This window comes from Hyalella azteca, unplaced genomic scaffold, assembly GCF_000764305.2.
Source record: "Hyalella azteca isolate HAZT.00-mixed unplaced genomic scaffold, Hazt_2.0.2 contig16716, whole genome shotgun sequence".
In the NCBI taxonomy this organism is placed as follows: domain Eukaryota; kingdom Metazoa; phylum Arthropoda; class Malacostraca; order Amphipoda; family Hyalellidae; genus Hyalella; species Hyalella azteca.
Window position 1 is genome coordinate 2,766 of NW_025946525.1, and position 15,265 is coordinate 18,030.

Here is a 15,265-nt window from a genome sequence, read left to right on the forward strand (position 1 = left end):
AATATAATTGTTTCCAGTGATAAAGTGAAATTAGGAGATGCAAAGTCATTTAAAGTCTAATAACTTTACACACATGTCATTTGTGGAAAATATTCGCCATAATATTTATCGACTCCTCTATTTTAAATAAACTGGTTGGTCACTATTCAAATTTTGCAGCGTTGAGCACAGAGCAACAACACTAGCAATACAATGTGGGATCTTGGGAAATCCGGAAAAAAACTTTTTGCTTTCGCGAAGTTGAATAAGCCGATTATAATTTTTTCCAGGGTTATTATATCAGGTATTTTGTATTAGTGTCATTATACAATCCAAAGCAAATTCTTATAATAGACAACATGAAGACCAAACTTCTGATGACCGTCTTCGGAGCAGCGCAAGCGGCGATGTATGCGCGGGTTCCCAACGACAACGCGACGTTCATCAACGATTGTTTCTCAGGCTGTAGCGCTCCACGCACTGCTTTCTTCGCTAACCTTGTATTGTGCTCATTGTTCTGTCAGAAGATTGGCTGCGATCTCTTCAGCTACGAAAATGGTTAGTGAAGGGAATAATATGATGTTATGGGAATATTTTCAATTTTGTAAGAGAATAAATGTTTGATCTATTATTATGAAGAGATTCCCTGAGCACGGCGATGGTGCCTACATGGTGAATAAAGCGCGGGTAATTCCGACTTTAAGGGTAGGTAATTCCGATTTTATATTATAATATTTTACATAGCTTGTGTGCAGGGGTTGAGAAGACTAGGAATGTCTATTGAAGCGATGTAGATTGAGTAAAACGCGGTTGTTTCGTGGTCGTAGGACCGGGTGTTGTTTACATTGATCGTTAGCAAGCCTGTCGCGATGGGAATTCCATCAGTTAAAGTTTTCTGGCGTCACTTGGAGGGGTGGGCTTAACTGTGCGCGACGTCTGCCTATATAAGGACCCTGAAAATTCAAAAAGTCGTTCTACTGGTTGTTCTACTGTGGTGACAGTCATGCCAGTACGGTCTGCAGCTATCCTGCAGACGTAGGTGACGGCCACGGCCGGCGGAGTAAAAAATAACGTCCGCGCAGAACTCCGAGACGTTCATACCACCACGACTCCGATATAATAACTTCAGAAATCTACGAATAACGGCCTTACTCTACTTATTTGTACGATCAACGTTCATTGCTACGGTTGTGCCTTGGCCGTGAGACAACGCGAGAGGCCAGGAGACGTTCAACGGTTATAATGCCGGTAATCAGAAAATTCAAGTTATCGAGCACTGAACAACAATTCTCATCGGTACGGTCATCCGCACAGTACGGTCACAATTCTCATCAGAAGAACTAAGAGATGCGGTCACGATCAGCCACAGCAGAAGTAGGGTAACGAGCTTGGAGTATCATCATCGACTATGAAGATGAACGTCACTATTTATATGCACGGTCGTTATAAGAAACCTACGGTCAGGCTGACCGTGAGACATCTATATCAGCAAGACACTACAGCTATGGAGAAAAAGGCGACTGCGGGGACGCGCGGCAACAGCTGCGGTGCGGCCGCTGGTAATACGGCCGCTGGTAATACGGCCGCAAACGTGTGCGTGAATTACGATCGTTTACGACAGTCGTGCTACTCAACGGAACTGCGATGGATCAAAGTTTCTGGTAATAGAGGAGTTAAGTTTGAGTGATGCTAACTGATAGTTTCTCAATTTTGATTGTGTTCGAACTTCCTTTTTCATATAATAGAGATTTTTATCAACATAGGATGTGAATTTGAATTCTCAATTTAATATGAAATGTACCGGTGTTTCATTACAACTTTCTCTCTGTATGATTTTTTATGTAACCTATTCATCCGAGAACTAACATACGTGCCTAACGTAAGCCACTGCGGAAACCAACCTGACAGAATTATTTCAATTGACGATCGAAGAATTAAACCCAAATTCTTCAATTTCGTTATAAATTTCCATAACCATCGAGGAAAACTCACTCTCTAATCAATGGGATAGAGTGTGTTCAACTAAATTTATGTGCCTGAATAGGCCCATCTGTATATCAAGCGGCTGTGAATTATACGAATACATTTTAAATCAACTTGAGAGTGAATAGAAGCGAAATATCTACATCGAATTTGAAGTTTCGAGAGTTTTTGGAAGGTGGTAATGAGTAGAAGTGATACATATAATATACTATATTAATGAGATGACAGCAATAGATGAGATCCTGCTCACCATTGACATAACTATCTTTGAGTTAGATTTATTCACAAGTACCTATAGTTTTCTATCGCTGGTACTAATTTTTTTCTATCTATAGTTTTATTAAAGCTGTTGATTGAAGTGATGGTGAAGCCAGGTCCACAATTGTTTAGAATGGAGATACGGTGAATTTAATTTTTGTTTTATGCGATTTTATTTTCATGTTTAATTTGCGGTTTAAGCAAGCTAATGATATAGGTGCTCGTTTACTTGCGCTGGTGATTGAGGAAAATATTTTTAATACTTTTCAACTCCATAATATAGGTACTTATCTCGAGGACACTCATAAGCCTAAGCATGAACTTTTGATGTGCAAAGTAAAATATGTCCCCTAAAGTGGTAATTTTTTATTTATTTCAACTGTTTTAATGTCGCATTTAGAGTGTTAGCGAGCATTACCTATATTAAAAATGGCCTTCCGAGATTAATTTGCGACTCCGATTCCTCGAGCTCTGAAATTGTTGCTCACTTGAGCTTCAATCCAAGTCCCAACTTGATTAACCTTTATTTTCTGGTCTATGGTAAAATAAATAACCATGGATTTGCGCAGAAATTACCAAGATGTCCCACTCTAGGATGTGACATGTTGGAATGCTTAATAAAAATCTCAAACAAGTGCCAGGGTCTGAAGCGGAATATTTGTTTTAGTCGCTATGAAAAATTTCCCGTGTAAACAATGTACCTTTTTTGGGCGTTCCTGCATTCCTACCTGATTTGTCGCTCAAGCAGATATGAAGCATTTCATTTATAAAGCTATGCAGATATGAAGTATTTATGAAGTTAGACAGATATGAAGATTTTATGATGCTATGCAGATATGAAGCATTTATGAAGCTTTACAGGTATGAATAATTATTGAAGCTATGCATATACGAAGCATTTATGAAGCTGTACAGATATGAATCACTTATGCAAATATGAAGCATTTATGAAGCTATGCAGAAACTGATGTTTCGACTAGAAGCGTCTCCCACCTCATAAATTGGTGGATTTTCGGCACCTACTTAGCTTCAACGTCAGTTTTGAATTAATCTGGTCAAAAAACTACTTCTCAGCTCCAAGAGATTAGTCAAAAGGCTACTCCTCAGCTCCAAGAAATAAGTCAAAGCATTATCAGAATCGGCGACAGGATAATATGGCCTTAATTTTATCGCCGATTTTTCTATGAATGGCTGCCATATGGCCTTTTCCGCGATTTCGTTTTTTTTCAATTAAGTTGTCTGACAAAAATTTATGGAGCGCGTGCCGGAGGCCAACTTCGCCCAACTTCACATCTTAATCATATTCCTTTCTGTATGTAAGAACACTAGAGTGAATAGCAGCCTATAAAGTTTAGTTCTTAAAGCCACACTGCCGCGTATGTCCACAGCCAAGGCTTAATTAAGCATGCCCAAGTTAAGACTGCATACTGCATCTGGACAAACCTATTCCCGCCTTAACTATTCTGGCCTAACCTACACACGTTGCAACATTTCTCCACCCAAAACGAACTTGAACGGACCTTACCTAACCTCATTGGCTGCTGGATGCTAGAGAGGAGGGGCAAGTGTGAAGGTAGTGCCTGTAATTGGCTGAAACCGGCCATATTATCAAAACTTCATAAGTACGCAAAATTGACTTACGAGTAGCGTAAGTGATGATATGATGACGTAACTTGGCTGAACGAAGGTTGTGAGTCGGGGCAGCATGAATAGGTCAGGCCAGAAGAGGTAGGCTATAGTTGGTGATGTCGGATGCAGAACTGCCTGCTTATGAGCGAGCAAGCTTAAGTTTTGGCTGAAGACCTAGGGCGCTATTATCTTTAAGCAGTGTTTTACTGGTGCGGATTATGATATGTCAGCGTAGACTGCGGCTTTCAACTCTGAGGCTGGGAAAAATATTGCATGATTAGGCTGAGCGTTGGCTCCATGGCTTATTCAATAGTTAAATTTGTTATTCACGATTGCGTCCCCGAATTTATGATGGTGGTATTTCGTTATTATATTTTACAAATGCAATAAAAATCGTATTTGATCCTTAACATGTGGGTCTTTTTTGCACCTGAATTGTGCGCCTTTTTTGGATCTGAACTTTTTAGGCCATCTGGCAACCCTGTTTCTACGCTATGAAATGCCTTCTGTGGTGAAATATTCATCTTATTTAACCAGGTGAGTGCCGGTCTGCCACGGCCGCCATGCCTACGAACGTCACCGCCGTTTTCAAGCCGAGGGTCAGCAGGGGCAGCAGGGAGGTGGCGCGGGGCAAACGCGTCTCAGCAACGCCTCAATATTCGCTATTGTGAGAAATTTAAATGTAAACATACTGAAATTAAAGGCACTTTACTTTAATTAACGTTAAATTAAGTAGTAAAACTAAAATGTTTACGCTCAATTTCCCTTTTAAAAGCATAGAATTGTGAATTGATAGATGACGTGAATTCCTTCAAATGCGGCAACTAATAATTAGTTTTTTTTTATTATACAAATTTATACAACAAAATTCTAACCTTCAGCCTTTATTTTCAGTTATGCAGAACAATTGGTTGATGGAGATAACAGCACCTTTTATCAGAACATAAATGTACCCAACGCCTGGATCATGGTGGACCTGGGAGCTTGTTTTCCAGTCAGCAAAGTTCGTCTGCTGCCCAACGCTTTGACTCACTACTACCGATTCGTAGATACTCAGGTGCTGGGGCGTTAGAAAGCATAAAGCTTAATTTTAATAACTTCATTTTGACGTATGGTTTGTGATGTGAGCACGAAAAAAATTCGTAACACCATAGCTACTATTTACCTTGAAACTGGACAAATATACTACAGATAAAGAAATTTCCTTGTCCAAAACATAGAAAACGCAAAATGCAAGTGAATATATGAACTAATTGAACTCTACTTTATCATGAATGCTCTAACGGGAGATCGGACAGTTGTGTGGGAATCAACTATAACAAGCCGTCCGAACATAAAGATCAGTCAATTAATCTCTGTACAATCTAGTAATTCTACTAGCGCTGTCCTGGGGCCATACTTTCAAAACTCGCTAAGTGAACGTAAGTACTTACGTTCTATTCTCTTGTCTATGATTGGTGGATTTTGCTTGAAAGGCCGTCAATGATTAGCTGATGAACTTACGATCTCTTGACTTTTTTTAAAGTATGGGCCCTGGTCATGTAGTCGCTTGAGACGTAAGGCATGAGCGGTCAAAGCTCATTAGATAGTTTTCATAATTCGTATTTAACGGCAACTTTATATTCGCGTAACATGAACTTGCTGTACACCTCATCCGCTTACCGGAGAGGTTACACTTTGCCACACTACACATTTTAAATTTCTCGGACAACTGAAATTTAGAGAACACCTCTTTCTCTGCAAACTGATCCGACAAGAAGAATGTACAACTGAAAAAAAATGAAGATCGAGACTAAACTTTGGTCGGTTCAATCACATTTTCATGAAATCAAAAAGGAATATTTCACCGCAATGAGGAAACGAAGTAAACCTCCTGAATATGGAATCTGTAGACTTTACTAAATAAGCACAGACTAGAACTTATCTCTAAATTCGGGAAGGCAGAAAATTTACACAAATTTATTCGAACGTCAATAATTTTAATTTCCAGATGTAGCCTGATTCAAATAGCATGTTATTTGACAATTTCCCTTCACCTATTCCTCATGCCGAAATTAAAATAGACACAAACGAGAAAATTTGCAAGGTCAACATTTGCAAGGCCAATCCTAATACTCGTTCGTTTACAAGTGCTGCATCATTTGCAAATAAAACAATACGCCTTATTAAAGACTGAGAGCGCTGAACCACCAGATGTGCTGTATTACTATCGTAGCTATTCTCAACTTTCATCCGAGCGCAGTTGGCATAACGTTTATTAAAAAAGCCTAGCAAATTCACCATATCGATATTGTAATCGTTCTGGAGTCCAGCTCCATCATCAATTCAACAATTTAAAATAATAACACGATCATTCTGTAATTCAAAATTCATAGTCAGACATTAAAACTAAAGCCATAAAACACAAAACCTTAAATCGCAAACAAGCAATAGCGGAACAAAGGTTCATAGGAGACATGAAAAGATAAAAACCCAAGAAAAAAACACTAACATAGAAGCATAGCAATTCACCATTTCAAGAGAATAAGAACTGAACGCATTATTGAGACACGGTTTTCGTTTGAAGATATGTAGTGACTCCAAAATTCCCAAATCCGAACTGCCAGAGATGGAACCGAGTATCCTGAAATCGCCCTCAGATACAGCCACGTCGCAATGTTCAGCGTGGAGGTGCACCGAAAAATGAGGCTTGCAGATAAGCAAGTTCGAATAATAGCTCCTGCCGCGAAGTTCAAAAACCCGGATGTAGAAGTTTCGCGACGTCTATCCAACGTACGCCGATGCGCAGCGCGCACAACTATACTCATAGACCAGGTTCGATCGCATCCGGGTAGGAATAATGTCCTTATACCTGAGAAAAAAAGAATAAAATTTGAAATTTTTACCAGCAAAACATGCAAATTAGTATCCGGGAAATATTTCATAATCGAAATCTTCAGTTCTGTGGACATAGCTCCAGAAGCACTACCAAAATAGGGCAATGTGCAATAAATAATTTTCTTTGAATCTCGTTCAGTCACATTTTAGATAATTTGTTAGTTAAGAAGCGTTTGATTTTACTAAGCACACGGCACGATGGAAAACCATTCAGCTGAATTATATTACGTATGAATTCAAATTCCGAATGCAAATCGTGGAAGGTGGAACAAACCCTATAGCCTCTGAGATAGGGCTAGTAACTTCAACTAATATTGAAGGATCCGAGAGGAGAGTAAGCATATTGCTGGTGTATCGGTTACGGTCAACCAGAACCACGCAGCTACCATTATCAGGCTTGCAAATAATCAGATCCTTGATCATGGCTAAGTCCCTCAAAAGACTGAAGTAACGAGGTTGAAAAACAGACGTTAAATTTTGTATGATTTTAAACCCAAGTGACGTTACGCTAAGCTTTGAATATTGCCAAGAAATTCAAGGCGGTTAGACTTGGCAACATTCTTCATGTTCATAGCAAGACTTTCTAAGGCTAAAAAATTTGAAATAACATAACATAGTGATCTCGGTGCTGAAATGTAGGCCTGATGAGGCCTGTCGTCGATTTTTTTCCTTTTCGTGCCTTGTTCACAGAAGATCTAAAACCGTGTCATTTGACCGTATCTTTTCATGACTGACGATAGTTTGAAATAGCTACTAGACTTCCACCGGGTTCAATATGGTGCTAGGCATTTCAAATCTGAACATTTATTTTTCCATAGCTTTATCTAGGTTTGTTCTTGAACGCGTTCATACTTGGAGCGCCAATTAACGATGTCATCGGGGAGGCTGTTCCACATGTCGGTGATTCGAAGCGAGAAGAAATTTTGTCGCGTGGAGAAGTTGCAACGCAGTTTTTTTAGTTTATAGCCGTGGCCCTTGGTGTTGATTCTTGTTTCAAGTTCTAGTAATCCTTCGGGGACCTTGTATAGACCATGAGTATACTTGTATACTTTAATGAGGTCCCCACGCAGACGTCGATAACTGAGGCTTGGAAGCTCATAATCTTCAATCTTTCTTCATAGAACTTGCCCTTCAAGCCTGAAATTATCCTTATTGCACGTCTTTGAACATTCTCTAGTAAATATATGTCCTTTTCAAATCTCGGTGACCACACAACGTTTCCAAACTCTAGTTTGAATGTTTGAAATGGTCTAGTTTGAAAACAGGAAGACGAATATCAAGGCCAAACGCAAGCAAAAACTTATCGGGGGTTCAATACTGCAAGAACTATAGTTGAAAGCCACTTTATCAGGATCACAGAGCTGAATCTCGTCGTGTATACCAAGATCAGTCAGTTTTTTTATGTGGGTTTGTCTAGTTATCATGAAAGTTTCGATTAACGCCCGGTATGCCGTCGGACCTCAAAAGCGTCCACGGTGGAGAGTAAGTGCCTGACTTTTTCAATAAGCCCTAGGCTAAGGCGAACTTTGCGACACTCGTAGGTCAAAGAGTTTTATTGAAGAGTCTTGTGAAACCATAGTTTCTGCACATATGACATGGGAAATGTTAACCATCTACTATAAATTGAGACATAAGCAAAACAGTTGTAAGCAAAACAGTTGTAAGCAAAACAGTTGTAAGCAAAATTATTGCTAAGTGAACCACGAGAAAATCATATCAAAGTAATTTTTGAACGACTTATAAGTTGCTGCACTAAGCTAACTCACCGAAATGCTTCTCCACCAAGACATATAAGAACTGCAACTGACAAACTAATTTACAGATAAACTTCGGGCGGATGACTCACGTTCTGAACAAAAGGACCACGCGAAGCGTATACATGTGGACGTGGTTGTCGTGGCTGACATAGAGCTTACATACTGCTCCAAACTCCTCCTCTGCTTCTGTAGCTTTGTCTAGCGAGCCCTTGCCTCTAGACGTTTGTAGTCTGTTAGGTTAGCTGGCGAAGGGACGCGCTACAGTTTTGTCTTGGCTTTCTGGCGTACGGAGACAAAACTTGGCTTTCCGGCGTACGGAGACTGCCTTGGCTCATTCTTCATCCCACTAGGGTGTGGACAAGCGGTGATGACGTCTCCTCGTGGATTGTGGAATGGCTGCTGCTGCTGCTGCGGAGATCCTTTCAGTAATCTGACGGCACATTTCTTCCGCTGCTTCAGGTATAATACAAGTAGACACAAGATTTCTTTAAATTGCGTTGTACTTGGTCAGATCTGGAGCAAACAGCTTCCAGCGACGTGGTATGTCTTCTGTGGCCCGGTCCACCTCAACGCCTACAGAACAGCGCACCGGAAAATGGTCACTCCCCAAATCCTGGTCTCTGCTAAGAGATGAGCACGGAAAGAGGTCAGGTGACAAAATAAACAGAACCAAACAGCCAGTCCTGCTGTCAATGTATGTTGGGAACAATCCATCATGTCTCACACAGAGACTTGATTCATGTACTGCTCTTTCCAAATATCGTTCAGATTGGTTGCTGCGTCCGCCGTGATCCCATATTGGAGAATGTGCATTAAAGTCACCCGCAATTATGCAAGGCGGAACAACCTTGTAAAAAGAGGCTCGGAACTCTGCTTGTGATATGTTTGCATCTGGGTAATAAAAATTGCCAATGCTGACTAAACCGACTGAGGTGTGCACCTGAAGTCCCTGAAATTCCAAGTTTCCCGCCAGAATGGTAGTCTCAGGCAAATGGCAAGACTTCAAGTCTCTGCGTTCAAGGATGGTGAGACATGTCTCCTCTCTTGAGACATGTCTCACATAAGCAGACCACATTTGATTTTTGGTGGTAAAGGTAGAGTTTGAATTCTGTCAGCTTGCTCTGAGGGCCATTACAGTTGAACTGGACAATGACTTGGCACTTTTCAAGAAGTGGCGAACGGCGGATGTTCATTGAAGGAATCATTTTGAAGATTTCTTACTTTATCCTCGACCTGATGTCCTCATAGATAAACCTACTGCGGCCTGTTGTCTTTTCTTCTTATTTGGATCGCAAGCTTGTTCGGGGTTAATTTGTAGACTCTTTAGTGGTTTGCCAATGGGCCGCAGCATCAACTGATGGGTGAGAAGGATCAGGCTGTGAACCAGGCTGTCTGACAGAGCTATGAACTAGATTGACTGGGAATGCTGGTAGCCACTCATTAAGTAAATCATCACCAATGTATTGTCCAAAGTTATTTCTCAGCATACTCACCAGAAGAAGAGCTCTTTCTTTTTGCCCCTTTTTACAAAATTTCAGTAAAAAGCATCATGCAAAATTCTTCTCACCTTCATTGAGAATTCCCGGAGAGTTGATGATATCAGAGTCTCCATACTGGTTTCACTCACAATCAGTTCTTCTCTCAAAATGGCTCTAAATTCAAATGTACTAGACGGAATGCCAGGCACTGTTAAGGTTTTTCTTTGCTCATTGAACACTTCAACCATGGGCTGTGAGCTGCAGCAAGAAAGTTCTGGTGATGGCATCTGCGCAACTGGCTGAGGCACTTGTGTAGCAGGCTGAGATTTATAGTCCTGAGAACCATGGACTTGGGCAATCACCTCAACACCAGTCAATCTTGAATTTCTTCTATTGACTTGATAGCCTGTGGCTTGAGAATACTTCTGTTGTGTGGTTTGGGAGGTTCCATGCACTGATGCGGGCATAGGAGAGTTATTTCTCATACCCAGACCCTACTTTAACCGAGGTGATTTTTTTTTACTTTTTTAGCGGCATCTGCACATGTGAGACCTGAGGCACGCAGCTTTTCGACAGCTCTTGCACTATCAATGAAATCACATTCTCTAAGCTTGCAGAATGCGATCCGCCACAATTGGCACAAGACCGGACGGTGCCAAAACTGTTAGGGCATTCAGGTCCATCATGGGAACAGCACAGACAAGACATCTCCTTTCTTCTGTGCATTCACTAGCAAAGTGACCAATCCGTTGACACATAGCATTTTAGCGACGTAAAGACAAAATGCCTCACTGGAAAACGCAGAAAATCTATAAACTGCTTCTGGAATCTTCAAGCCTGCAAAAATCACTTTCACAGCCGGAGAATCCTCACGGATTTTATGATGAATGCGTGGTAGACGTGTCATCTGTAAAATTTTGGTAGACCCGACTGCGCTGACTCTTGCAGTTCTGTTATGTCTACAGATAAATGAATTGGGCCAATGACTGTAATAACAGATTTGTCAGTTCTAGGCTATGAGCATTTCACAGTCCAGTTGCAAATTCTTGTGACTTGCAAGAGAACTTTCAGGTCTGCTGCAGAGATGTTTGCGAACTCAGTAGCCATCAGATTCCTTCTTGAATTGGTGCGCACTTTCATGCTTGGGAATTTGCCATATGTAGACTCTAATGCGCTGAGCAAACTTGGCCGGATTCGTTAGGAAAGATGCTGCATTAGATCCTATCGGTTTGATTAGTATAGTATTGACTTTACCTTGACTGATCAGTTTGGCATTCATAACGGGAGAAATACGTTTGCAGCTGCTGGGACTGAGAAGTTTTTGGTTGCATGTTCCATGAGGTAGAAATTTCTTTCTAGATACCTCTTCACGTCGAGGAGTAAATGGAAGCACAAGACTACGTTCGTAAGCTTCGTTATTGATTTCAGACACAAGCTTCTTTGGTAGGTTGAATGCTTCATTGTCTTTATCGATGCTGACAGATGGAACAAACTCGAGAGCGCGTTTTCTGCCCCCAGATACTTCGGGGAATTTTTCGCTATCAAAAGATGGATCAATGACTGAGGTGATGTTTGAGGCATAGAGTTCTTCATTTGCAGAAAGATCAGTAAAATATAAGACCTCTGCGCTCGAGGTGATCAGAAGCGGGTCCAGCCCTGCCTTACCTGACATAGCAGAATACGAAAATGGACGGCGTTGAATTAAACAAAGAAGACGAAACCTCAAATTGATGTATACATTTCTACGAACAAGGCAACAACAATAACAGGGGGAAAAGCAAGAAAAAATAAAAGAAGACAAAAAACTGGTAAGCCCATGTGGGAGAAAGCCAGTTGGGTTTTTCTAAAGAAAATGAGTTTATAACTATGAAGAATCACCCTAAAGATTTTAAAGACTGCAAGTTGATATGAGATCTTTAAATCCAAAATCAACCGGTTATATCAAGGAACGCTAATCAAACATGTGCTTTCACTTCCAATGCAACTGACCCTCTCCGCCTGACTTGTGCATCACACCTATCACCCTAGCCATTAACTGTTTCAAAGAATTCCTTTTTTCCTTTGTAAAGTAACTAAATATGGCGGTCGTTTTCAGACTTACGTGTATCGAAAGCCGACATTTACCAGCTTGAGTGTGAGCTTCTTTAGCTTCAGTTCGTTTCGTTTTAAATTGAATAGCCCTCAAACCTTGATATACCGCGGCTATGGGGTTGTTCCACCTTCCATGATATGCATTCGGAATTCGAATTCATTCGTAATATATTTCAGCTTAATGGTTTTCCATCGTGCCTTGTGTATAGTAAAATCAAACGCTTCTTATCTAACAAATTTTCTGAAACTGTGACTGAATGCGCTAGTAAGGAAACTATTTATTGCACATTGCCCTATTTTGGTAATGCGTCTGAAGCTATGTCCAGAGAATTATAGATTTATTTATGAAATATTTCCCGAATGTTAATTTGTATGTTTTGCTGGTAAATAATATAAAAGTTGGTTCTTTCTTCAGGTATAAAGACATTATTCCTGCCCGGATACGATCGAACCTGGTCTATGAGTATAGTTGTGCAAGCTGCGCATCGGCGTACGTTGGATAGGCGTCGCGAAACTTCTACATCCGGGCTTTTGAACTTCGCGGCAGGAGCTATTATTCGAACTTGCTTATCGACAAGCCTCCTTATTCTTCCGTGCACCTCCATGCTGAACAGCGCGACGTGGCTGTATCAGAGGGTGATTTCAGGATACTCGGTTCCGTCTCTGGCAGTTCGGATTTGGGGATTTTGGAGTCACTACATATCTTCAAACGAAAACCGTGTATCAATACTGCGTTCAGTTCCTATTCTCTTGAAATAGTGAATCGCTAGGCTTTTGGGTTCTAGTTTTTTTCTTAGCTATTAATCTTTTCGTGTCTCCTATGACTCGTTCCACGAATTCTTGTTTTAGATTTCAGGTTGTTCTGTGTTTTATGTCTTTTTTAGGTTTTATTGTCCGATTTAGAATTTTGAATTATAAAATGATTGTATTCATTTTGATAGTCAAATAGATGATGAAGCTAAATTAATCGAGTGTACATTCATCATTGTTTTTTATCCTCCTTGTATAAGGTTCTGCTCGGTGACGCAGCGCCCCTGACACCTGGAAACTTCAGCAACTTCGTCGTCGTAGGCACCATCAAGGGGCCTGTGCCGTGGGTGCCGAATTGGATCGAGTTCGTCCTACCACAGCCGCGATGCACCCGCTACGTGACCATCTACAAATACGTCTCTAACACAGGCGAAGGGGCTTTTTTGGAAGTCATCGAGCTGGAAGTTTGGACAAACGAGGAGGCTTGAAAAAAACACTTGACGCTTTGTCATGGAAATATATAAACTAGTATTTTGTTGTAAGTGTTAGTTTCACATTTAGAAGTGCAGAGTTAAGTCCTTTCACGGCCGAAATAGTCGTTATCATGTGTGACTACACCGTTGTGTCCGGCTGCGTTTCAATTTAGTTGAGTATTTTTTCACAGTCCTTGCCATTTAAAGATTATTCTCACTTACAGGTTATTCTCTCAGCTTGTTATTTACCTTTGTTATATTCTCTCGAGTTATTTAACGTTATTAGTGACGCTATTGGAGATGTATTATTAATTCTAGAACATTTATTTATTTATTGTGTCATTTAGAAGAGTGGGAATAAAAGAGTATGGAGAGGAAAACCAGGGCCTATACTTTCAAAAAAAGTTAAGAGATCGTAAGTTCATCAGCCAATCATTGACGGCCTTTCAAGCAAAATTCACCAAATAGAGCCTAAGTACTTACGTTCACTTAGCGAGTTTTGAAAGTATGGCCCCAGAACTACTTCCCTTTTAAGCTTTTTTGAGTTTCGTGGAACGTCTACTCGGTATATCTGAAGAATATAGGTGATCTTATCAGTGCCGTGTGTTGCACCGTGTAAATGAGCGAGTCATTGTACAAAAACCGATATCATTTTATTTGGCGCTAAAAACGAGAACAGAGAACGTTGCACTGCTGCTACCATTTACTTCGCACAAACTAAGTCAGGATGACCCACAACAGAAAAAAATTGTAGAGAATATTGCATCTTTTCCTTTGAAAATGATATTTGTAAATTTCTAAGTATATAATGGAGAAAGAAATAGGTAAACGTCTTCAACGAATCGTTCCCTCGTCTTGAACATATTAGTAGCTCATTGATATATCTACAAGCTCCCAATCGATCATGACAATCCCATCGCTTCTGCAGTTGTCACGGACAATTCTAAAGGCCAGTCCAGACGCTACGTTTTGCACCACCATTTGTCCGCATAGTTCGACACGTTGCAGATAAAACTAGAAATTTAAAAGCGAAGAAAACACCACTAAAATTTAGCATATCTTTTTTGAAAACGTTTCGGAGACCAGCTCCATCGTCAGTTCGATAAATCTAGAACACAGATAAATGCAGAAAATTAGTTTGGAGTTAATAAAAAAATTAAAGTTAATAAAAAGTTAGAGTTAAAGTTAATAAAAATTAGAGTTAATAAAAATTTCTAGTGAATCTGCGAATAAAGCAATCTAGTGACTTTTTTACTTGTTGCAGATTAAACGTTGTGTGTGGACTGCAAACTGAGCAGTTTTGAGTCCGTCGGGAAGACTGCACATTGGAGGCGATAACTGAAAGGGGTACTATAGCACCCCGTGTAAATAATGGCCTCGACCTTATATTAAAATATAATGAAAGAATACATGATCGTTCATTTCATCCCAACTCTACACATTAGAAGAGTATAAATTCATTTCACCTGCAAGTTTACATCGGAATGACGTGTGTGAAAGTTTCGGTAACTTCTGCAAACGAGCAGCTGTTGCCTAATTAAAATCATGAGGGATCCGATCGAACCCAAGGGTATAACCAAAGTAAAAATTGATGCTAAAAAATCTCGCTGTAAAAAACAATACATTGTACAACAATACACACTAAAGGTATAAAGTATCTAAGTAGGGCCTCGATGAAGGATAGAAGTGTTCTATTTGGCAAAGAGCATCCATGGCCAGCGAAGGCCTTCCAGTTAATACGCGTGCATTTTCGATGTCATGGACGAATTTTAATTTGCTAATTTAATTCACAAAAGTATTAACATCTAACACAAGATAAGCTTGCAACGATTTACCGCTGCTGCCACACGTCACTCACGTGGATCTAGTGACCAACCGTCAAATTTGATCAGAATATAATAGAGTAAAATAATATGCGTTTAAAAGTTATTTTTTAAAGACAACACTTCTAAAGAGGCCAATGTTTCTGATGCTGCACATGTTCAATGAA

The 15,265-nt window shown here is 40.2% G+C and overlaps 1 protein-coding gene across 2 annotated transcripts; it reads left to right on the top strand.

The window, feature by feature from the left end:
• Positions 1–286: 286 nt before the first annotated feature.
• Positions 287–14,641, top strand: LOC108680607. Of its 2 annotated transcripts, XR_001931435.2 has the most exons (5): positions 287–537; positions 4,387–4,516; positions 4,744–4,906; positions 13,063–13,340; positions 14,540–14,641. XR_001931435.2 is itself a non-coding variant. In XM_018169481.2 (4 exons), the coding sequence occupies exons 1-4, from the start codon at positions 339–341 to the stop codon at positions 13,288–13,290; spliced, it is 720 nt and encodes a 239-aa protein (XP_018024970.1). In that variant the 5' UTR covers positions 287–338; the 3' UTR covers positions 13,291–13,669. The 2 variants fall into 2 exon arrangements, 1 of the variants encoding a protein (XP_018024970.1); XM_018169481.2 differs by lacking the exon at positions 14,540–14,641 and having other exon boundaries at positions 13,063–13,669.
• Positions 14,642–15,265: the final 624 nt, after the last annotated feature.